A 23,726-nucleotide genomic window follows, 5' to 3' on the forward strand; every position below is an offset into this window, starting at 1 on the left:
ACCTTTGCATTTAGGGATATTCCTCCCTTAAATCACTAATTCACAGTAGTGCCCGTACATAGATATTTTGTGTACTACTCATACACAATTATTTCTCCAGCTCTATTTTTCATCCTTTCCTCTGCAGCTTCCCAATGTCAATTTTATATTGTAAGCTCTGTGGGGCAGGGATTTGTCCCTTTGTGCAAGCCCTCGTGAGCATTGATTGGCCTTTAACAGGGGCGCTCTGGTTGTGTCTGGCTGCATTCGGATGGCCCAGAGAAAGGACAAGGGACATGCTGAATTTCACAGGGCTATTCCGGGGAGGGCATCCGTCCCTCCATTTCGGGGAATGCTGCATTCTTCGCCAAACGGCCGATCTGACGTCTCTAGAGTAAGCACCACCGTGTGACACTTTAAATGATCAGGGCCTCACTGAACATCAGGCATTTAAATGGGCTTTTATTGTGGCCCTAAGATGGTACATCTTGTGGGAAAGTGCCACCAACAATGACTCTCACTGCCATAAAAGCGGAGGTGTCAGAACTGACAGATTCCCCCCACCCCCGGCATCTCCTCACCCCTGCCACCACTCCCCATAAGTGTGGGGGGAAGTGGGAAACACCCGTTGCCAGGAAAAGATGAGAACTTTCCCACCAGCAAAGAAGATCGAGGCTCTGCTCCCCAGCCGTGACTCTGGGGGTGGGGGAAGAGGCCAGGGCGACTTATTTTATATTGTTAATTTGTTTTATATTTTTAATGTATTATATTTTAATGTATGTTGTGAGCCGCCCCGAGGCTTCGCCGAATGGGGCGGCATAGAAATGTTTTAAATAAATAAATAAATAAATAAACAAATAAATCTCATTTTGTAAAAATTGAGGATGGTGCAGGCATGGAGCAGTGGGGGGGGGGGGGGGCGGGGGGGCGCTTCCCCAGGGACGGCAGCAAGGAGCTTGAGGAACTGGCTTGGCCATGGGCTCGAGAGAGAGAGAGAGTAAGGCAGGTCTAGAAATCTTTTGCCACAGAATGGCTGAGGGCTGGCAGATGGCTGAGTGTGGTGGTCCTCAGGAAGCCCACTAATCCGACTTGATCCTCAAATAGCGGCTATTTGCTCTGGACAAGCCTCCATTTTCAGGAGCAGTCTACCTGCAATGACTGTGCGTTACCGGGGCACAATTGCTGCCACGCTCTCCTCCCTTGCAGGACCACCATCATTTTGGCCTCAACGAGAAGTCCTGAACGAGTAAGCGGTGGTGGAGGAAAGGAAGAGTTGCTTCCAGCGGGGCTGGTCAGTTCCTTGCCTGCAGAAAAGCCCACTCTTCCATTCATATGCACACAAACACACCCCACATCACAGTCCCTCTGCACACACCCCCCCCCACTCCCCGTGGCTGCTCTCATCTCATCAGACTGTTTTGGAGTCATCCTCCAAGCTGGCCTTTTTGGGATGGGTCCCCCCCCCATTTTTTTTTCCTGCCAAACTTGGAGTTGTCCTGCTGCTGGTGCTGTTTTGGATTAAACACACCCCTCGAAACATCAGAGATGGAGACAGCTCCTTGCATGTCCACACACAATTCCAGGATTTCAACCGAGCTCCACCCTGGAACCTGTTTTCTGTGAACGAGGGAGAACATTTGGAAATGGTTCCCCCCCCACACACACACACACCTTCACAGGCCCGCCTGGCACCGAGTTTTGACACTGAGTTAAAACTGCTCTCTCTTCTCGAGCATTTAATGGCACATGATGGGTTCGGTCTAGTTTTAAATGAAATAGTTATAGATGTTAAACTGTGTTATAAATTTGCCTACTGGAATTTTAATCTGTGTTAAATTTGCACATTCGAATTGTGTACTGTGTTTTACTGGAGTTGTGTCTTTCGTATACCTATTGCACTCGATGGAGTGTTGCGAACTGCCCAGAGTGCTTTGGCTGTTGGGCAGGATGGAAATGAAATGAATCCTTGAAAAAACCTCTCTCTCCTCTCCTGTATGATCCCCCTTTCTCCCTCTCTCCTGTGAACGGAATAGAGTCCAACTCTTGTTTCCTTCCGAGCTCCCCCTTTTCCAAAGCACCTGTCTCCAAGGGGATGGGGGTGCTCTGCCGAGAGCAGGGCCTGGGCTATGGGGCAGAGGGCTCACTGCGGTGGAGGGAGTTGGGAGAAACCCCCCTTCTAGCTGATCGACAGAGGAGCTGTAATTAAACGGCACAGGGCCCTTCTAACTTCAGAGGGTTTCTGGGCCAGAGGCAGAGTATCAAGCTCAAAGTGCAGCCCATTCCAACCTGGTGCTTCCCCAGTGTGATAAACTACCATTCCCATCATCCCCTGAGGACTATCGGAACCTCGAGGCTCCAGATTGGGGCTGATTGCACCGAGGGCTCTTGCGATCCTGTCCTGCCTGCCCACGGACGCCTCACCGGCAACTGGTGGGCCACTGTGGGAACCCAAGGGCTGGGCAAGCCCAGTCTTTGGTCCAATCCAGCAGGGCGCTTCTGGCCCTGAGCGTTAGCACCTCGCCTTGTCAAAGTGACCTGCTGGGCCCCCTCCTCCTTTTGGTGGCCTTTTGTCGAAGCAACCGAACATCTGTCTTGCCAGGCCTCCACCCAACCCCAAGCTCGCCTCCAGCAGTAAAATGGGGGGGGGGGGCTCCTAGCTTCCCCCTGAAGAGTGGAAGCGAGGAAGGAAATGCCCCCTGGGATGTGTGGCATCCGCATTACACCCCCTTCCCAACCACACTCTTGTCTCTTCCCCACTGCAACCCCACCAGCTCTCTCTCCTCTCTCTTTCTTGGGCAGACTGAGGTTCGATGCCTTGGACAGCAAGCCTACCTCACAAGGTTGTTGTGAGGATAAAGCGGAGAGGAGCGTTAAGCAAGCCCCAGGGCCCCTTTCTGCCTGTCTTCGATGCAGGTGAGCAACAGGTTGTAAAAGGGTCCAAGCTTCTTCTGCCATGGAGACAACCCAGCAGGGTGGCCTCGGGCCACCGGGGTCCTTTCTCAGTGGGTAACCTCCTCTAGACATGTGATCGGTGGAGTTGGGGGGCAGCAGGGAAAGGTCCCCCCCGCAGCGCTTCTCCCCTCAGTGCCATCCAAGTCTCTTCCCTCCACTCATCTTGTGCTTCTCCATGTATTGCCCTGCAATTTCCAAGGGGGGGGTGTGTGTAGGGGTTCGTAGCAGTGTGAGTGCTGCTACATAGGACACACTTGTGACTGAAATAAACACACACAGACACACACAATCCCCTGCCTTCATTTTATTCCCAGTCCTCTCTCGTCCCCCTCTCCATACCGGTTTTTCTGCTGTAAGCTTTGTGGGACAGAGACCTGTCCTTGTGTTGTCACTCCGTAAAAAGCTTCATGCTCAGTCATTGTACTCTGTCAGCCTTCCCCAACCTGATGCCCCCCCCCCCAGATGGCTCGGACTATGGTTCCCCAGTTTATTTTTGAATGTCTCCAGTGTGGAAGAGCCCCCCACCTCTCTGGGCAGCTGGTTCCACTGTTGTGTTGTGAGGAAGCTTTTCCTGACGCCCAGCCTGAATCTGGGTTGTCGTAACTTGACCTGGTTATTATTATTATTATTATAACATTTCTATGCCGCGTCCTACCCTCTGGCAGCAGCAAGAAGAGATCTTGGCCTTCCTCTCTGTGGCAGCCTTTGAGGTCCTTCTAGAGGGGTACCGTGTCCCCCCTCAGTCTTCTCTCCTCAGGGCCGAACATGCCCAGTTCTCTCCGTCTCTCCTCACAGGGCAGTGCTTCCAAATCCTGGGTCATTTTTGTTGCCCTCCGCTGGACCCTTTCTAATTTTTCTGCATCTTCCTTAAATCGTGGCACCCAGAACTGGACACCAAGGTTCCAGGTGAGATGAGATCTAACTAGTGAAGGGAATTCTTATTATTATTTATTCCTTCTGTGTCTTTGCCTGCAAGGGCTGAGTGAACCCAGCCACTGAGAACAGGTCCAGGGACTCAACCACAGCTCAAATTAACCCCAGTGTTTCTCCACACACACCATTTAATGCATGGGAAATATAGGAAGCTAGAATCGTCTGAATGCTCAGTGACGGTATTAGGGCGACAAGACGCACAAGAGAGCAGGGCTCATGTGCAGTTGTGCAGACAAAGACATGTTCGCAGGACTAGCTCTTCCTGAAGGCCCCGTTCACTGAATCCGGCCTTATGCCCAGCAATTGCTGCTGCCAGAAACCTTCCCTGCACGGGAGTAGACGCCAATTTAAGAAAACCCTGGTGATCCTTGGCGCTGCTGAGGAGGTCTTCTGGGAACACACTTTTTCGAGCCATGCCTGGGCATCTCCCTCCCCCTGCGCTCGCTGGCCCCCAAACACGCACGCAGCCCCCAAAGTCAGCCCGAGCTGTTCTTTGCAGTGCTTTGTCGAGCGTGCTGAGAATAAAGGGGCTGGCGGAATGAACTATTTAATTTAGCACTAATCCGATAATCGCCTCCCCGAAAGTCTGACATCCGCAGGAGCCCCCCAAGGACAATCCAGCTGAAGGGACTGGCCTCCAAGAGTCTCCTCGAGCCCCCTGCAGCGGGGGCTTTCAGTCTCTGTCCCTGCTCTTCCAACCCTGTCTCCCTGCGGGTGGGGGCCCCCAGATGCGACCGGAAACCCCCGGGATGGGCCTGCACAGGGGCGGAGGGAGGGGGAAGAGGAGCCCCTTCGGGACCGCCTGGCAGACATTCGGCGGGCAGATTCCCCCACAGCTCCACGCCAAGCGCAGCTGCATCTGTTGAGCTCCTGCCTGCCCTGCAGGGGAGGGCGAAAAAGGGGCACGGGCTTTCAGCCGAGCAGTTGCTTTGAGAGCACAAAGGCCTGCTCGCCTTTGAGGTCACTTTGAAATTCACCCAGGAGCGGCGGCGGCACGCCCCCTCCCCAGCTGCCCTCCCCCCTCCAGGTACCCCTGTGGTCGCGTGGACAGCAGAAGGTGAGGAGGGCGGGGGGGGGGGCGCTTGTCAACACACCGCCAGGTGCTAAGAGCCCTCATCAAAGGCTTCCGCTGCAATTCCCCCATAAACAGGGGGCGGAGGCCGAGGAGAAAAGGGGATTTTTCCCAAGGGAAACCCAGCGCCCCGCCCCGCCCCGCCCGCCCCTTCAGGGAAGCGCTCGGGCTGCTGGGGGCCAGAGCTGCCCGGCGAGTGCTCGTGCCCGTGCCCGTGCCCGGCCCGCGGCCCCCCGTTCACACGCGCGCGCATTTTCACTTCAAAGGCGCGCCTTCCGCCGGGCACAAGGCGCTCCCAGCGGGGCCCCGATCCTGGGCTCAGCTCCAGTCGCTTCCAGGGGGGAGCGCGAGGCCCTCCAGGTCTCTGCGAAGAAACGGTCCGGGGCTCCCCGGGGGTGGTTGGGGGGGGAGTCACTCCGGCAACCAAATCAGAGGTATACTCTTATCTCTTCCAAAGGTAAACCTGAGGCCTAATCCTTGGAAAGCGAGAAGCTCAAAGAGTGCCTTAGGTCCCCCACCTCGTTCCCAACGTTTCCCCACATTTCCAAGAGCGGGGGTGCCTCTGAGCATGTGCAGAGTGCTGTTCTCTCGCCACAAACCGCCCGCACGTTCTCAAGGGAAGGTGCTTCCTGGTTAAGGCGGCGTGAGGCGCTCTCATTAAAATGATGTTCTCCTTTTTATAATTACGGTTTATTTGCGGAAGTGCGAAGGAAGAAAATGGCCCTCGGTTTCTGCGGGGTGGGGAGGGGCTCTCCCTGAAATGCAATAATGTGCAGGCACATGGGACCGGTGAATGCACGCTGGGGAAGAAAGAGGACGTTCTCGGGGTGCGGGCTGCAGGGGTGGCCGCCGCGCGCCATCGGCCAGGGGCGCCCCGCGGAGCGGAGCGGAGCGGCGCAAAGCCGCCTGCGCGCCTCGCGGGAGATCCAAAACGAAGCCCGGGGGAGAAGCCGGGCCTCGCGCTGTGAGCAGGATTCGAACCTGCGCAGGGAAACCCTATTGGATTTCGAGTCCAACGCCTTAACCACTCGGCCATCACAGCTCGGTGCGCCTCCTCTAATGCTCAGGTAAAGGTTTCCTCCGGGCACCAATGTTCTTCCACACATACGCACGCACGCACACAGGTGTGACCACCCCTAGAAACCCCAGTCTGAAGCAGTACAGCCCAACAGAGAGGTGTGCCTCCTCAATGTGGACTAGGCTCTTGCTTAGCCCCTTCATCCTACCCCAGGTCATTCCATTTCAGGTTACCCGATTGTGCCCAGTCTACAGGGATATATGAAAAACACCCATCTTGCACTGTGGCATGTTTTCATATAAATAACCTGCATGGAATAAATGGAATATTGTATATGCAATACTGAGTTTTATTAAAAGGACGACCAGCAGGTCTGAAGTGCCATATTCCGTTGACAGCTATTAGCACAATGCGAAGAGGGAGGATTTCCCATGCTGTGTAGGTTTACAACTCTACCACGCAAAAATACTGCTGGGGGGGGGGGGGCATTTTCTGGGTTGGACAGGCAAATGTAATCAAATCCTTTGATAAGACCTGACTTCTGGACAGGTGTGGCACTGCCTGTTGCCCGGATGGGAAGCCCATGAACAAGACACAAAGGCAATCAAAGCAATTGATTAATCAATTAATCAATAGCTGAAGCTCTCTGGGTGGTGATAAAGAGTAAGAAATACGATAACATGCAGAATGAGACACCATAAGATTACATTAAAAATCAAAGCCACTTTTAAGCCGCGTTTTTACAACTTAAGAGCTAAAACCAGTCCCAAACTTAGGCCTGCAGAAAAACAGTGGGTGATTTCCCCATTCACCCCACAGCCGCCATTCCAGTGGGCCATTCGGCACTGGAAAACGCCTCAGCGAAGCTCAGATGCTTTGGCCACCTAATGAGAAGGAAGGCCTCCCTGGAGAAGAGCCTGATGCTGGGAACGATTGACGGCAAAAGGAGAAGAGGACGGCAGAGGGTGAGGTGGCTGGATGGGGTCACCGAGGAGGTGGGTGTGGGGTTGGGTGGGCTCCGAGGGATGGTGGAGGACAGGAGAACCTGGAGGAATGTTGTCCATGGGGTTGCAAAGAGTTGGACACGACTTTGCAACTAAACAATAAAATGCCTCAGCAAAGAGAACAACTCTTAATCTGGTCCTGAAAAGATGCGTAATAAACCTGGTGCCCGGTAGGCCTCAGTGGGGAGATAATTCCATAACTTGGGGCCGCCACAGAGAAGGTCCTTCTTGTTGTCATTCTTGGGGTGGCATGTGGAAGGCGGCCTCAGAGGTGAGGTGGAGCACCTGGGTGCGTCGTGAGAGGAAGCGGTGTTCCTTCCGTGACCCTGTGTGTCGTGAGGGGCTTTGTATTGCCTTCTCCCATTAATCCATGAGGCAGCGTAGAGCCACTCTGACTCATGGCAGCCATTGCTAGTCCTCCATGAATTTTTCCATATTTCTAATGGCCACCCCTTCATCTTGGCTATCTAAAGGAGCACTTGTGTCCATATATGCCCCCCCCCCGCCCCCTGAGATCAGCGGGAGAGGCCTTCTCCGGGAGCCCTCCGTGAAAGATATTAGGAGGGTGAGTACCTGGAGGAGGGCCTTCTCTGAGGTGGTGCCCCACTTATGGAATGCGCTCCCCAGAGAAGCCCACCTGGCGCCGTCGTTATTTGTTTTTCAGCGCCAGGCCAAGACCTTTTTATTTAAATGATATTTTAATTGTTAATCTGTGTTTTTATTTAATGGTTTTATATTATTGCCAAGAACTCCAAATTTTTAATATTGTTCTATGCTTTGTTTATTTATTTTCCTTGTGAGCCGCCCCGAGGCTTCGGCGATGGGTGCAGCATAGAAATGTTATAAATAAATCTTGGGGCAGCAACATCCCAAGATTAACTCTGGGTGGGCCAAAGAAGCCCTTCCTTTTCTGCCCTGAGCTTCCCGTCACCCAGCTTATTCTAGTGCCACAAGAGAGGGGGAGAATGTAACACTTGTATCTGCATACATCTGAAATGCTGTCCATCTTGTTTGTGGGTCATTGAGGAAGGGGTCACCTTCCTAGGACCCTTCCTCTTAGAAACATTGCTCTGCTTCTGGAGATTCAGTGATGGGAAGCCTTGGGGGGGGGGGGGGGCAAGCTGAATGGCCAAGACAGCTTTGAGGGTATCATCCGAAGTGGCCCCCTATGTCCAGAAGGCAGCTGCTTCCTACGATCTGTTGCACCACGACTCCCATCAGTCCCTGGCTGGATTCTGCATATCCTCCATTCTTCTTGGAGAAGGTTCCAACCCATGTCCCTGAATTCTGAATTCTAACCCATGTCTCTGAATTGAGAGCCAGCGTGGCGTAGTGGTTAAGAGCATGGGCCCGGGACTCAGAGGATCTGGGTTCCACTCCCTGCTCAGCCATGGAGCCAACTGGGTGACTTTGGGCCAGTCACAGACTCCCAGCCCAACCCACCTCACAGGGTCGTTGTTGTGGGGATAAGATGGAGGAGGAGAATGATGTAAGCTGCCTTGAGCCCTTTGTAGGAAAAAGGCAGGATGTAAATCGAAGAGAAAAGAAAAAGAAAAAAAAATTCTCCCAGCAGCTTCCCCCAACCCAGGCCAGCGTTTCATCCCAGAATTCCAACATCTGGCACCTTCTGCTCCCCACAGGCATTGGCTGAAACCGTTTCTCCTTCAACATTCTTTTGTGTCCTAAAATATTTTCAGCACCCCCCCCCCCCCCCCACAGGGCTTCTGGTTGCCGTCAAGCTCTCTGGTGACCTGGAGCAGGAGGGCGAGGGCCGGGGGCCGGGGGACCTGGTCCTGTGGGAAGGGCAGGGCTCCTGACCAGGAACAAAGGTTGCTTGATGAGCAAACCAGCCAAGAGTGGCGAGCAGAGTGCCCCAGCGAGACCCCTGGGGAGGGGCCATTAATGGGCCGCTCCATCCCTTTAATTAAACCTGCTGACGGCCCATGAGCACAGGGAGGGTTCACTGCCAGTGCCCAGGAGCAGCCTGCTCTCGGTCCATGCCCCATGACCATGTGGTCTTTGTCCAAGGCCCTGGAAAAACTGGGGAGGGAGCCGGTGGGGGGGGCCTCCCAGCGGCCTTTTCCTACTCAGGGGGCCCTGCCCTCCCACATTTCCTCCTCAGTTTCATTAGTCGGGGGGGAGCTGCCCCACCAGTCCCCTGGCTTCTCCACGCCCATCCTTCCTCACCCGGGAAGGCCCACATGTCTTCCAGAGGGCAAGATGACCTCAAGGTGCCTCTCCCAGATCTGCACACCCATCTGAAGCAGCACAGCAGAACCACACGGATCTCTGCATCACCATCCCGGCCACCTGATCGGAGCAGACCGCTGGACATCCAACCTCATCGGCACAGACCAGCAGCCACAGCCGGCTGGAGGTTTTCCCAACCCTGCCTGGAGATGCTGCCAGGAACTGACCCTTAAACCTGGAGCTTTCTGCTACCAGTGGGGCCTCCACCGCAGAACGGCAGCTCCCACCCACCCCAGCTTCCCGCACAACTGTTCTGCTAAATAATCCAATTTCTGTGCCCACCGTATGATAAACTTTGAGTAGTCCGTCCGATGGCTCGTTTCACATGGCCATTTCTCCTTGCTCGTACTGGCCATGTGTTCCTCCAAGGGATTCTGGGAAATGCACAGATGACACTCAGAAGAAATATTCCCAGGATCCTTTTGGGGTGTGTGGGGGAGGGAGTCAGATCTGATGATGTGACATATGGCACATGACCCCCTTCATCTCACCAGATGAAGCTTCCCACACGAACTCTGCCTGGCCACTCCAAAGAGGGCACACCTTCAGTCCCCAAATTAAGAGGGGAGCAAACGATGAAGGGGAGCTGGGGGTGTGGCTTGACTGCTCAGCAGGCTGCTGGCACGAAGCCCCGATTTTCCTACAACAAAAGTGGGGAAGAACTAAATCAGGATGATGAGATCAGCAAAGATTGCAGACTCCCCAACTTTTTAAAAACAGCAAAAATGACTCCCCTGATGCAAGAAATTAAGAAATTTCCGGGATGCAATCAATGATGGGGAAGATTGCCCCCTCCCCATTGGGCCCCAATCCTCAAATCAAGTCTCTGGGCATGGACTCGTGCCATTCCAGCGCACTTCCTTCGTCCTGGTTGCAGTTAGTGCCTCTCTAGGTTCTAGTAGAAAAATAAAAATAAAACCAAAGCAGGTGGCCTCAAGACTGTGGCCTTGCCATGTTTGCCAGAACCCATGTAACTGAAATGGATGCATAGGCTTCCCCATTTCCTGCATGTTCCCTGCTGTTTCCTTCGCATTGCTTTTTAGATTGCAAGCTCTTTGGGGCAGAGGCCTTCCATTTATACTTTGTAGAATGTTGCACTCCTTGCTAATTACAATAACAGCAGGAATAATCATGACACCATAAATCATTGTCCTGCATGGTTTTTATAACATATCAATGGGCAGGTCCCTGTTCTGAGGAGTTTGCAATCTAGTATTTTCCTGTAGCAAATCAAAGGAGATATTTGGGCAGGGGGCAAGGGGTGTCACCCCCCCATGTGAAGTCCTCAGGACAGCACAACCTCTTCCCAAAATGTGGAAATTGTCCCCCCCCCCTTACCCATCAAGCTGTCCTGGAAACCAGGGAGATCCAGGTTCTAGTCTCACTGGATGTCTGGGCCAAGTCACAGGCTCTCAGCCCAGCCTACCTCAAAGGGTTGTGATTGTAAAGTAGTAATGGCAAAGTAGTTAGAAGAAGAAGAAGACATCAAAAGAAGCTTTTTAGTTGTGGGGGGAGGGGCTCCAAATGGCTTGGCAGGCTACCAAATGACTCCAGGTCCTGTAGAACCTGTGGGAACCCCCCCTCTGTCCCACCCTGGATCCTAAGAAGATATTCTAAGACAGAGAGAGCCTCTTGTTTCTCCGGCAAAACTTTAGCCTCCCAGAGCAGCGACCAAAGGCTCCCCCCATTTGCTGAGCTGTGGGGGGGGGGCACCTTTGTGCATTCTTCCCCCACCACGCCAAACCAAGGTGTGAGCGGCTGGAAGCCAGCCTTTGATGCCTGAACTGGTTCCCACGGCACAGAAAGCGAGGGCACGGGGCGAAAGGATGGCCCAGACCTGGTGCCTGCCATTTGGCCAGGATTACAACTCCCAGCATGGGCCGGTTGGGCGTTTATGGAAGTTGTAGTCCGGTACATCTGGAGAGCAGCTTGTTGGGGAGGGCAAGCCTGCAGGCCCACCCCGAGTATGTGATATAGCATTTATATTTTTCAAAAAGGGGGAGAGCTTGCAAAGGGGAGATCAGGTGGACCCCCCCCACACATCCCTGTAACCACCCCTGCTCCCCAGTTTGAAGCCTGTCGCCAGAAGTGGACTGGGAAGCCGCTTCCATTTTCTCACCCTCTTTTTTACAAAGAAATAATGAAACAATGGTGTACAGTTTTGTCTTTAAAAGGCCCAGAGACCAGGTGAACTGTACCACCTACGTTTTTCACTTCATCCCAGAACTTTTAGGTCAACCTTGGGCCTGGGGAACCTTTACAAAACTTTAACTGTCTCGGAAAGCCAATCTTACACTTTGAAAAGGCACTTTGAGGGCAAGGTGGTGCCTCTTGGCAAATGCCATGCCGTTTAGCCACCCACCCTGCCCCGCTCCGAACCTTTCCAGCACGATCCTGTGCCTGCCTATTCAGAATAGGTCCCGCTGAGATGAACGGAGGGAAGCTGGCATAAGCTTGCATGATTCACTTTTAGGCTCTGCACAAAAATATCCTTGTGGAGGAATGCCAGAGCTAGAAATGTTAGATTGGGTACAAGCAGAAAAGATCCCATTGTTCCCAGTATGGCCAGCCGGCAGAGCTACTGGGGAGTAAGTCCCATTCAGTTCAATGGAGCTTACTCTTAGCACGTGGACATTGGTGTGCGCTGCAAAAACTGCTTTAGCTTAGAAGACGAAATATCGGGAAAGTGCGTTTTTATTCGCAGGAGGTGCCAGAGCAAAACACCAGACCATTCCGAGCAGAATGGCTCCAAAATGCAAAAACTCGTTGCATTGGCCGGGAATCGAACCCGGGCCTCCCGCGTGGCAGGCGAGAATTCTACCACTGAACCACCAATGCGCTGGCCAACAGCTGGATTTCGCCCCTTGAGAAGCGAGGCAATGCAGGGGGAACCAGATTAAGGACTGGAAGAAATAATCCAAGCTTTCCTGAAACGTTTGTCGCTCCGTCCAAAGCACCCGGCCCATCCTAGAGGTGGGAGACGGAACGCAGATAAATCCAAATAGAAAAAGCTGCCCTTTTAGGATAACCCCTCCAGGCATGCGGGAGGCTGGCGACTGCTATACACCTGGGGCTCTTTATCGACGGCAGATTTTATTCGGAACTTTATAGGGCCTATCCATGGACCGGGGACTCCTAGGCCCGTGGCGCTCCCTACCCAGTGCAGCTTTTATTCGGAGCTTGATAAGACCTATCCATTATGCTGTCCTCGGTTCCCCGGGTCGGTTCCCCGCCTTGGAGCACCGTGGCTCGCTCCCGGAAAGCTCAGGATAAAAGCCGCCACGGGCAGGGAGCCCCCGGAATAGATCTCCACGTTGCCAGGTCCAGGGCTAACGCGCTGCTCCTCTTCTCGGTCCGCGCCCGCCCCGGGGGTCGCTGGCAGGTGCCCGGAGGTGCGAAGGCTCGTGGGCTCCTGGCCGGCCGAGGGCGCCTCCCGGGAGGTGCGAAGGCAGCCGCACGGGGCTGCATCAAAGGGCCGGCGAGGCTCCCGGGGGGCAATTGACACGTCGGCGCGGGAAGCCCTTCCCAGCCTTGGGAACAAACGAGAGGCGGGCGAGACGCGGGGGTCGCCCGGGGCTGGGGAGAGAGGAGGCCAGGCCCGCCCGCCCCCGCCCCCGCCCCCGCCCCCCGGGACGGCTGTGCAGACTGCCCGAGCTTTCTCCGGGTGTTTACAAAGCAGCGTTCAGACAAAGGGAACCCCCCCCCCCAGCTCCAGGCTGCAGCCTTGCGCCCGCGGGGTGCGAGGAAGGCTCGTGGAGCGGAAAGGGGTGGACGTGGAGCAGGGTTGCTGGAGCTGCGCCGCAGAGCCCTTAAGGCTAAAGATGGGGGCCTCTGGGGAAAAAAAGGGGGGGGACCCCGGTTGCATTGGCCGGGAATCGAACCCGGGCCTCCCGCGTGGCAGGCGAGAATTCTACCACTGAACCACCAATGCAGCTGCCGAGGGCGCCGTGTGAATAGGGACCTCTCTATTCACACGTGCCGCACAGCTGTTGGCGACTGTCTACCTGGTGCCTTGCTCGGCATCCCCCTGTTCGGTGTTCATCGGCTCCCACAACAACAGATGCCCACACGTGTCCCAAAAGCACACTTCCCCACGACTCGAACACCGTTAGTCCCGGAGAAGCTGCACAGTGGGAAGAAAGAGACGCAAGCTCAGGCGACCTCTTGCCCAGCTCCTAGCATTTACAGCTAGCTTCGCCCTGCGGACAACCGGGTCCTCCACGTATTTAAAGTGTCGGACTTATCCTATTCCGTTTTATTCTGTTCTATTCTGCAGTGCAGGGCTTGTGTTCTCCCGGCGCACACGCTTAGCCTGCAACAGACGAGCCCAGCGCAGCGAGGGCGCAGCTTCCCCTCCCTCCTCGGAGCAAATGCGACCGGGCACAATCGACGCCCCTTCGCAGCTTTTCTTTCCACCCGCTGCAGGGGATTCTCAGACAGCCCCCTCCCCTCCCCTCCCCTCCCCTCCCCTCCCCGCAGAAAGACCCGTGGGAAAACCAACCACACGTCAAGGTGCGAATGGCCCCCCGCCGGGCGCCTGCCCTTTGATGCGCCCCTCTAAGTGACACCCTTTTAGCACCTCCCGGGCGTCGACAAGAGCCGCGCTCGCCGGCCAGAAGGCACGAGCCTTCGCACCCTCTGCGCCTGCCGGAGCCCCCGGGGGCCGGGGGGGGGGGCGCGCTGCGACGGGCGGGTCGCGGGCGCGGCGGGTCGCGGCGCTCACTCTGCGGATCAAAGACCCCGAAGCGCCCAGGGCAACGCCGCGGACGGCGCACGTGGCCCCTGCTCGCCTGGCGGGGGCGGGGGGGGGGCGAGGGGGACAGGCTCGCTCTGCACGCGCGCAGAGACACGCTCTTCCTTCCTGCGGCTCCTCTCCCGGGAGGAACCTTGGTCCCTAAATAACCTTGGGGACGGGAAAGATCGAGGGGCAGCGAGCTGTAAAATAATCAAACCCACCCCCAGCTTGACTCGGAGCTGGGAGGACTTTCCGAGTTTTCTTGCGTTTTTCTTTTCTGTGACCTGGAAAATAGGGATTGAAAGAAAATATATTTCACTTCCCGAGGGAGGAACTGCCCCACACACGCCGAGAAGGCGTCTTATGCCATGGACGCGGCCATCCAGCTGTGGCGCAGCTCGCATTGGTGGTTCAGTGGTAGAATTCTCGCCTGCCACGCGGGAGGCCGGGGTTCGATTCCCGGCCAATGCAACGCGTCTCTTTTTAACCTCCGCTCATTTCAAAAGATATAAAATGTTGCTTCCTTCCTTTCCTACCGCTGCCAATACTCACGGTCAGGACTGTTTTTCCCCTTTACTCCATGCATGTTTCTACCAAACGGCCTGATTTAGCTTTGAGGCCACGCTCTCTCTTTCTACGCATGCAAGAATAAAGTACCCCGCGGAGAAAAATAATTATCCTATTGGGAACGTCGATTCCTGCAAATCGGCAAAAAAAGCATTCGGTTGGGGCTCAAAAGGGAAGTTGCATTGGCCGGGAATCGAACCCGGGCCTCCCGCGTGGCAGGCGAGAATTCTACCACTGAACCACCAATGCGCCTTGCGAAACACGCTTTCTCTCCGGCATCCTTACGACACGCTTCTCCTTACGTGTCTCCTGCCTGTTCTTGGGAAAGAACGTCTGCGAGGACTCGCAAGATTCTTCGTTGTTGTTTGTTTACACCCCATTAATCTGCTTTTACTCCAGTTCTGCAAGGAGGGCTGGAAAGGTGGGACAGGATAGGACCGGAAATAAAATGGAAAGCTGTTGGAATGACAAAACTCCTGAGGTTGTAAGTTTTTAAAACTCCAGGAAAGATTCGGGGGCGTAAATACAGCCATCAAAGTCACACGGCTCTCGCAGTGGAACATTCCCTCCTTGACAGCAGCTTTGGCCAAGCAGGTGCCCTTCCAGAGGTGTTGGACTACAATTTCTATTATGGGGTGATGGGAGAAGTAGTCCAGCATTTCTGACCATGCTGGGCGGAGATAATGGAGGTTGCCGTAAAACACGGCTGGCCATGCCTCAGGAGGATGGGACCTGAAGTACAGCCCGGGGTTGATAGAAGTTGCGGAGCAGCACCTCCTCAGAGCCCCTTCCTCATCCTGGCGAGCTTCCGATTTTCCGCGTGGCTTCTCGGGCCGGACTTTCTTCCTCGCCGGCCCATAAAATGCGGACCTCAAGGGTCGCCTGGGGCCGCTCCTTCAGCCGCCACTCTCCTCGCCCGGCACACACGCGCACACCCCTGTCACTGCCTACCTCGCCGGACTGTTGTGAAGTGGGGCAAAAAGCCTCAAGCGCTGGGCGGGGCCATCTCGCTGACCTAGGGAGTGCGATTTCTGGAATATCTGAGGAGGGGGCTTCCCTTGGAAACACACGTGTCAGCCCCCACCTGCCCGGTTCCGTCGCCTCCCCACGCCCAGCCCCTCCACGACACGCACCCCTGTTCCTCCCCTTGCTTCCACCCGTCTTTCGGGGGCTGCTTTTGCTCGGCGCTGTTTCCCAGTTCTGCGCACATCTGGGTTCTTCTACCTGCACACGGGGGACAAATTCCCCTCCTTGCCACAGCTGGCTTGGCCCAGATGCATTTTCCTTGCCACCCTGAGCATGGTAACCCTCTCTTCTCGCCCCCCCCCCCGCAAGCATATCCCCCTCTGGTTGCCAGATGTGCTCCGGGGGCGAGAGTCCCCTGCCCAGCTCTGCTGAAGCGACTCTCGAGCTGCAGTCAGAGCCTAACTTTCAAAAACTCGGGGGCCCTTCACTGGCTGCGCAACAAAACCCACATTTTCTACTTTTTTCCCCATTGTTTGAAAAAAAGGAAGGAACAAACCATCATCCCCTACAAGCAGTGTATGAGTGCAGGAGCAGCCCCCCACACACCCATGTTCCCCAGCGACTGGTGTACGCAGGCACGCTGCCTTCAGTGTGGAGGTAGCCATCTGAAGATGGAGTTCACAGCCACTGAATGCCTCCTTCTCTGGGAATTTCTCCGCCCCACCCCCCCAAAGCAGCTGGACTGGTGGCCACCCCACCCTGATGTGCCCACAGTCGGCTTTGGGGCGGGGGGGGGACCCGTGCACGGCGCTCTCTCCACGTCGCCCAGGCCACGCGTAACTCGCCTTGGTCCCAAGTTCAACAATCCCAGATACTGTAACCTTTCCTCCTATGGGAGTTGCTCCAGCCTTTTTAACATCTGTCCTGTTTCCCACCCCATCATATCCATTTCAAGGTGCAGTGACCTGCACAGTCCACAGATTTGTAAGTGAAATCAGACTGTAGATTTGTGTGAGGCGAGTACAATCTGGGCCAGTGCGTTTTAATTTCTTTTGTCAATTATACCAAACATGAAGTCTGCACATTTCACAGCAGCTGGGCCCTGGGGTGGCACCACAATAATTTTCCTCCATTGGCTCAAATCCCACCTGTTTATACATGAAATGGAGCAACCCCCCCCCCCAAAAAAACCCTTTACACTTGCTTACATATTTCCCATGGCTGCAAATTATGGGTTGTTGTATCCTAGACATGAATGGGCTAGATTGGGCTTGTTCTTACGACAGAGTCACACGGGATGCAACCCACTGAGTGGAAGAACAGGAAAAAAAGTCAGCGTAGCCTCGTCCCAAGCGTGGCGGGGTGAAGCAACAGGAGACACCTCTCTTGCTGACTTCCCAAAATAATTAAAAGTCAGGTTTTACAGATGTACATAGATCTATGGTGGGGTGAACTGGTAATTCTGCCATGGCATACACGCTAACAGACACATTTTCAGAAATCAAGCTCTGGAATACCACTGATGTTTCGCTTGGTCTTGTTCTTCATCATGGCACATGTTGGATTACAACTCCCAAATGCCCTGCTAACTGGTGATGAAAGACGCTGCAGTCAACACATCTGGAGAGCGCCAGGTTGGGGAATGGTACTCATGGAACAACATGGACTGCCTGGTTGTGACTTGAATCACAACAGTGTGCAAATATGAACACTGAGATCATTTGAAAAGAAGAAGAAAATGGCTTTTGAAATTCATTAGTGGGGGCAGTCCCCCATTTTACTTTTTTTTAATGAAATGTTCACTTTTTTGCTAATGAATCAAAGAGCCAAAATGTTAAATTAAAACAAAACAAAGAAAGACTTGTTGACCTTAAAAAGAAATGCTTTGCCAGTCCAGCTCAGCAAATCGCCAACAGCGGACCGTGCATTTAACTCTCTCGTTTAGCCTGCAGTTTTAAGTTGCGTATTTCATGGTCATCCTGTAAGTTGGCCTTATGGCGCCACATCGATTTTACGTGGTCATTTCTCCAAATTGCGCCGGAGCTGCTGGCGTCCAGCTGCCTCGGCTCGCCTTGACTCTCCGCCCGCAGGGCCACCGTGCCTGGGTGGGTGTGCGAGAGCGGAGAAAGCGAGGCGTTTGCAGGCCAGGCTGATCTGCCTCCTTCCAGCCTGAGAGCCCCTCGGATGGCCGTGGCGCGCACGCCCTGCGCCGGCCTGCTCTTCACACCTCTGGCGGGCGGCGAGTGGCGGAGGGCGGCCCGAAGTGTGGGATGCGCCTAGAGGGCCATTAAAGGGGGCTGCAGGGGGCCCGCGGGGGCTGGCTCATTGGCCATCCTGCGGGGAGAGAGGCAGGGGAGGAAAGAACGCGGGGGCTTCAGCGGCGATGGTGACCAACACGGAGAGCTCTGAGCCAGGAGGGGCGAGAAAGGTATCCGGGCCCCAGGAGGGGAGCTGCAGCGCTGGAGCGGGCAGAGGGGCTGCGCGGGGGGACGGAGGCGGCTGCTGCGCGTCCGGCAGGCGGAGGGAGGAGGAGGAGGAGGCAGGCGCGGGCCAGGCGCCGAGAGCCGCCGCCGCCGCTCCCTCGCACGTTGGCGCTGCCGGGGACGCGCGTCGCGCCTTTCGGGAAGCCACGAAAGCTGGAGCCCGCGGAGGGCTGCTCATCCATGGCGGGCGGCTTGCGGCCTCCGGGGGGTGCGGGAGCGGCACAGAAAGAAGGGGGCCGCCGCAGGCAGAAGCGCCGTGGCATCCCGAGCTTGCCCGGTGCGTCCCCGGGAAGGGTCTGAAGGCTTGCTTTGATACAGGCCGGGCTTTCTCCGGCTTGGCGCCCTCCGGGGGGGCGGTGGGAACGGAATTATGGCGCGCTTAGGACAGAGCCAGACAAGCCGGGCGCGGGGAGAAGCCCCCCCCCCCCACGACCCCGTCCGGCGATCGGGCCCGGGCCCCGCGCAGCGCCAGCCGGGGCTGCCCCGGCCCGCCGACCCGCCCTCTCCCGGTCCCAGGCGCGGGGCGCGCAGAAGCGCTCGGCCGGCCCTCTGGTTCTCCTCCAGGGGAAAAGACAAAGCCCAGATCGGAGGGGAGGGGGGGGCGTGCGGAGAGGGGAGGCCGGGCGGGGGGGTGCTGAAGAGCGGAACGGGGGTCCGGGAGGGACTGGCCGCCCGCCGGGACGCGGTTTTCCAGGCGGGACCTCCAGCGATCCTGCGGGCTATGCACAACTCGGCTGAGTTGGGAAGGGAGGGATCGCGGGGGGAGGGGGGGCTCGGCGGGGAACTGGGTGGAGGGAGGGGCACACACTCCTTCGGAGAGCATTCTGGGGGGGGGGTTGTGGAATTTGCCGGGGAGGGGCCAGCTCTGGGGTCCGGAGGAGCAAAGCACACACCGGAGGGGCACCGGGGGTGGGGTTGTTGTTGTTGTTGTTCTCATCATCATCATTATGACGTTTATATCTTGCAAGGAACCCCAGGCAGCTTCCATAGTCCTCCTCCTCTCCATCTTATCCTCACAACAACAACCCTGTGAGGTAGGTTAGGCTGAGAGTCCATGAGCGGCCCAAAGTCACCCAGGGAGCGGCAGGGCTGAAGGGGACTACACTCGGTCGCCGGCGCCCCAGGCCACGTTAACCGCTGCACCCGCTGGCTCGAGAGGAGCTCCGGCCCGCAGATCAGATCGGTGCAAGAGAAAGACCCTGCTCCGCATTCGCATCCCTGAAGCTGGCCCAGGTTTCCCTCCAGAGGAGTTGCACTACAACTCTCGTCATCCACAGCCAGCACGACACTCTTCCCCAATCTGCCAGCCTCCGGAATGTTCGTTGGACTCTGCTCCCCATCATCCCCAGCCAGCATGGGTGGTGGGGTTGATTGGAGCTGTAGTCCGAGAAATCTGGAAGATGGGGAAGACTGTCCTACGGGGTTTGAGGATGCTTGCTTTCGAGGAAGTGCTGAGTTATTCTGCCATCGGAGATGGATCGGGGAAGAAAGGGCCGTGCGGATGCGCGTCTCTCGGCAGCACAGCCCCTCCAGCGCAGGGGCCCAGCCCAGCCCTCCCAGCGTCCCCAGATGGCCCCGCCCCGATCCCCTAGCCCCGCCCCTTCACCTCCCCCTCCCCCTCGGGTCCCTTCCCCATTTTCCCAGCCTCCCTTCCCCCCTTGCCTCTCCGCCACTGCAGCGCCGCCAGCCCCCGACCCCGAAAGTTTCTCCAAAGCCGGGAAAGGGGTTTCAACACCCCTGGGGGTGCGTCTCAGAGGAGCCGCCCACCCCATCCAGGGGTCACCCCCCAATTGTTTGTCTGTTCAGATGCTGAAGCCCCTGGTGGAGAAACGCCGCCGCGACCACATCAACAGGAGCTTGGAGGAACTTCGCCTGCTCCTCCTGCAGAGAACCCACTGCCAGGTCAGTGAGCAGGGCCCCCTGCACCCGCCCCCGGCCCCCCAGCCCTGCGCCCCGCGCTGGACTTTCCCAGCGGGGTTGCTCCGGATCCTGGCCAGCCCGAGGTCCAGACAACTGCACTGTCCTAAGGTTCCCTAGGAAGCACCAGGATTAAGTGAACCCCTTCAAGTGAATTGAGGCGGATTGTGTGCTTATTTCCTTAACTGCCAGCAGGCGGAGCTACTGCTCTAAAAAGCAACGATTAATGCAAAGGCAAGCCTGCGTGGCGTTCTTAACACTGCAGACAGATGCAGGTGGCCCTGGGCACTCGGTCAGGTATTTGTGGTCATTCCCACTCTGCCCAGCCCACATTCCCCCAGGAGTAAGTGCTTGCTGCAGTCCGAGGGGCTGGGAGCAGGGGGGGCAACCCACAATAAATTCTAGGGCAGAGGTGGGGGCTTTAAGGCCAGTTCCAAAGTGGGTTAACATCCCAGGAATCTGTTGGTTCAGGAGAACAATACATTAACAAATCGATGCCTTTAGTGGGTTCAACGCCATGTTCACACTGCAGGGGCTTTTGAGTGACACAAGCCTGGCCTAACTTCCCCCACCTGGCATCTTCCAAGTGCAGTAGACTGCAACCCCCATCATCCCCAGCCAGCATGACCATGGAGTCCTGCAAGGCGGCAGGTTGAGGAAGGCTGTGCTACGTCTTAAAATAAGGTTTGGAGAGAGGGAGAGAGAAATCCTCCGCCCGAACTGTTGGCCCGAACTGAGGGCCATTGCAGGGCTCCGCTCAGCCACTGCCTGAGCCACAGAGATGTTGGGCTCATTTTGCTGTCCTTGCTCCCAAGGGAAGGTTCATGTCGTAACTGTGCAAAGATATACTGTGAGTTGTTGGGTCTGGAGAGACACAGCAATGGCTCTCATGCCAGCAGCACATCAGCTCAAGCTGAGCAGTTGTGGTCTTCCCTCAAATCCGGAGAATAGGAACCATCCAAAGGGTTACTTTTCCCCACTGGATCCCCCACCCAAGAGCAGCCAGTTGCCAGTCCAGGATGCTGCTAAGGAGGGCTTCAGGGCACAGTGTCCTTTATTATTATTACTATTACTATTACTATTACTATTACTATTACTATTATTATTACATTTTTATACTGCCCATAGCCAAAGCTCTCTAGGCAGTTGACAGCAACAATCATAGAATCATACACTCAGGTCATCCATCCCACTTCTGCCCAGGCCTGATCCTGCTTAGCTTCACAAGATTAGGCAGGATCATGCACTTCAGGCTACATGGAAGCTATTTTCAGAAGGACCCACTGCGAAAAGCTGCAACGGCCCCATCCAGCTTCAGAGCTGCTAGCGCTGGGAGCATTCCTGCCGCCTCCCAGCAAAATTTTCCCTTCAGCCACCTTCTCGGACCTCTTTACTTTACAGACCCTAAAGAACCCCAGAGTGGAGAAAGCAGAGATACTGGAGATCGCGGTTGGATACCTGCGGGAGATGAATTCTACCAAACCCCAGGGTACACTTGGAGTGTATGAGAGCTGTGCATGGGTGTCTGTGTGGCAGAGCCTGGGCTGGCCGTGCTGTGAGCCGAGGGTGAACCCTGGCAACGTACCAAAGGGCAGGGGAGAGGGACCTTCCCCCGGGGCGGCTATTCCCAATCCCCAGCAAGCTTGACCGATGTCATTTGTAGGAGAAAGTTTCAGTGGCGCATAATAGCTTCCAGAACATGTACAGCCAGCATGTAGAACCTCAGACTGGGGGGACCAAACACAGCTCTCCAGGGTTCTCCAGGCATCCACACTCCCTTCCGCTGCATCTGTTCCCTCTCCCAGCCTCACGAATCACTTGATGGAGTCCCAGCTTTTCTGCAGATTTTCCCCCCTTCTAAAAAGTTCAAAGGCCTGTGCCAGTAAGGCCTCGAAGCTAAAACGGGCTGGATTTTCTTTGCTCCGCTCCTGTTGGCCTTTCGTGCGGCCTCCTGCTGCAATGGCAGCCCTCAAGAGGCTGTCCCAGGCTTAGCTCCCCCTGCATGTCTGGTCAGCAGAAAAACGGGTTTTTGTAGGACTGTCTCCAGGGCTGTGTCCCAGAATCTTCCAGGCTTTGCTCACACGTGGTTACTCCCAGGGAACAATTCCACATGCGTCTCGGGAGAGCTGGTCCCTCATCCGGCCACCTGGAAGGTGTCCGTTCGAAAGCGTTTCCTGCTGAAAGTGAGACCTGAGCTGTGCCACATGGTCTTTGTACTCCAGAAGGGCATTTGGGTTGATGCAGGCTGTCCTCCGTTGCTGTTTAAAGTGGGGGTCCCAACCCCGAGTTCAGGGAAGCTGTTCGGGGCTGCACTGCAGTAGCGGGGTCTGTGGTGCCCAAAGAGTTTCAGCCCTCACCACAAGTGACTGAGCTTTGGGAGGGTCCAGAGGGCAGAGGAAAGGGGTGGAGCTAAGGAAAGGGGTGTGGCCATTTAGAGAGCTCTGGGAGGCCATAATAGTCTGTCCACTGGACTATGATTGCTCTGTTTCTGAGCTGTTGATTTCAAATGTGTGCTCGAGATGACTGAAGTCGAAATGCAGTAGTCAGATGCTGGTGGACTACAGCTTCTGTCAGTCCTAGCCAGCATAGCCAGCGGTAGAGCATGATGGTCCATTCACCTCTGGAAGTCAACGTGTTCCTGAATCTGACGGTTGGGATGCAGTTGTGGTTTATCTTCATAGTGTTTGAATGACCAGCCTTCTCGGGGGTTCTCCAATTTTCACTCTGCCAGGAGCGGAGTTCTCCGAAGACCAAACCCTGCAGACCTGCTACATGATGGGATTTCGGGAATGCCTCCTAGGCCTGGCGGCCTTCATCCAGCAGGCTCATCCATCTGTCCAGGTCCATCTTTTGGACACGTTGCATCTCTACCTTGCATCCAAGCCCGAACCCCACAACCAAGACTGGACCTTTGCCGGCTTCTCTCCGAGTCCTTCCTTGGAGTCGCCTCCGAGGACTCCCGAGAGCTTCGGCTCGCCCCTGAAGACGCTGAGCGAACCGTTACGGAGTCCGGACCCTCCCTGCTCCAGCGCAGGACAACTCGTGAGCCAGCAAAGAGACCCCCATGAGAGCACCCCCAAAAGGATGCTCCCCCCAGTCGCTTTCTGGAGGCCTTGGCCCTAGACCCTGGGCTGACACACCTCAACTTGGCCCAACCCTTTTTGTAAATAATCCATTCAACTTTTACTATCCGCATTAAGATCACCAGCAGGTGGCTTTGCCATGTAACAATTGTAGGAATTTACCCCTGACCGTCTGAGAGAGACACACACCTGAGAAAGATGGCCAGTTTCTTAGGAATTAGTTGCACGGCCCTTTTTCTACTCATTCAGTAGCAGAGTTGGTTTTGCCCATTCCCTTTATTTTATTTGATTTTTAAGGTCATGTTTAGCTCCAAAAGAGCGAGCACAAAATGAGTGGTTCGCATTTTGCTCGCCTGGGAGTCTTTCGCAGGTAAGTAAACGAAGTTGCTTGGAAGGAACGTGGCCAGTTTTTCTACAAATTTTGTCACCGGCCGAGTTCCTTGCTCCCGTCTGAGATCAGTGATGACGGTGGGGATTTCCTCCAGGGGGCGGGGCTTGGAGGTTAAGCCCTGCCCCCTGGAGGAACACCACAGGGGCCCCAGCTGGCCTGATGAGGCCCATGGGCCGGGGCTCCACACCCCTGCTCCAGCGGGATACCCAAGCTTCTCTGGGACCACTGCACGGCAGGGGGAAATCCACAGCCTGCATCTTCTCCCAGCATGGATGCCCCACAATGGGAAAAGCTGGACTCATTAAGTCCTATGCAAATTTACACACCAAAAGGCCTGCAGCATCCAGCGACCCTTATGCTGGCAGGAGCATGACGG

General features: G+C 55.7%; 1 protein-coding gene and 5 non-coding genes across 6 annotated transcripts; 2 read left to right on the forward strand and 4 right to left on the reverse strand.

Moving 5' to 3' along the window:
* Positions 1-5,896: 5,896 nt before the first annotated feature.
* On the reverse strand, positions 5,897-5,978 carry TRNAS-CGA. The gene has a single exon. It is a non-coding gene; the product is annotated as a tRNA-Ser (tRNA).
* A 5,997-nt stretch (positions 5,979-11,975) lies between these two features.
* Positions 11,976-12,046, reverse strand: TRNAG-GCC. The gene has a single exon. It is a non-coding gene; the product is annotated as a tRNA-Gly (tRNA).
* Positions 12,047-13,068: 1,022 nt separating this feature from the next.
* On the reverse strand, positions 13,069-13,139 carry TRNAG-GCC. Its single transcript has one exon. It is a non-coding gene; the product is annotated as a tRNA-Gly (tRNA).
* A 1,204-nt stretch (positions 13,140-14,343) lies between these two features.
* Positions 14,344-14,414, forward strand: TRNAG-GCC. The gene has a single exon. It is a non-coding gene; the product is annotated as a tRNA-Gly (tRNA).
* A 274-nt stretch (positions 14,415-14,688) lies between these two features.
* On the reverse strand, positions 14,689-14,759 carry TRNAG-GCC. Its single transcript has one exon. It is a non-coding gene; the product is annotated as a tRNA-Gly (tRNA).
* A 3,380-nt stretch (positions 14,760-18,139) lies between these two features.
* HES7 (hes family bHLH transcription factor 7) lies at positions 18,140-22,999 on the forward strand. Its single transcript, XM_044417110.1, has 4 exons — positions 18,140-18,236; positions 19,638-19,861; positions 21,278-21,365; positions 22,608-22,999. The coding sequence occupies exons 1-4, from the start codon at positions 18,140-18,142 to the stop codon at positions 22,997-22,999; spliced, it is 801 nt and encodes a 266-aa protein (XP_044273045.1).
* Positions 23,000-23,726: the final 727 nt, after the last annotated feature.

Source organism: Varanus komodoensis, unplaced genomic scaffold, assembly GCF_004798865.1.
Source record: "Varanus komodoensis strain SLA01 unplaced genomic scaffold, ASM479886v1 scaffold87, whole genome shotgun sequence".
NCBI classification, from domain to species: Eukaryota; Metazoa; Chordata; class Lepidosauria; order Squamata; family Varanidae; genus Varanus; species Varanus komodoensis.

Coding starts and splice junctions, on each gene's coding strand:
- HES7 (XM_044417110.1), top strand. CDS start 18,140: ATGGCGGGCGGCTTGCGGCCTCCGGGGGGTGCGGGAGCGGCACAGAAA. Junction 18,237..19,637: donor TGGCATCCCGAGCTTGCCCG/GTGCGTCCCCGG, acceptor CCGCCACTGCAG/CGCCGCCAGCCCCCGACCCC. Junction 21,366..22,607: donor GAATTCTACCAAACCCCAGG/GTACACTTGGAG, acceptor TCACTCTGCCAG/GAGCGGAGTTCTCCGAAGAC.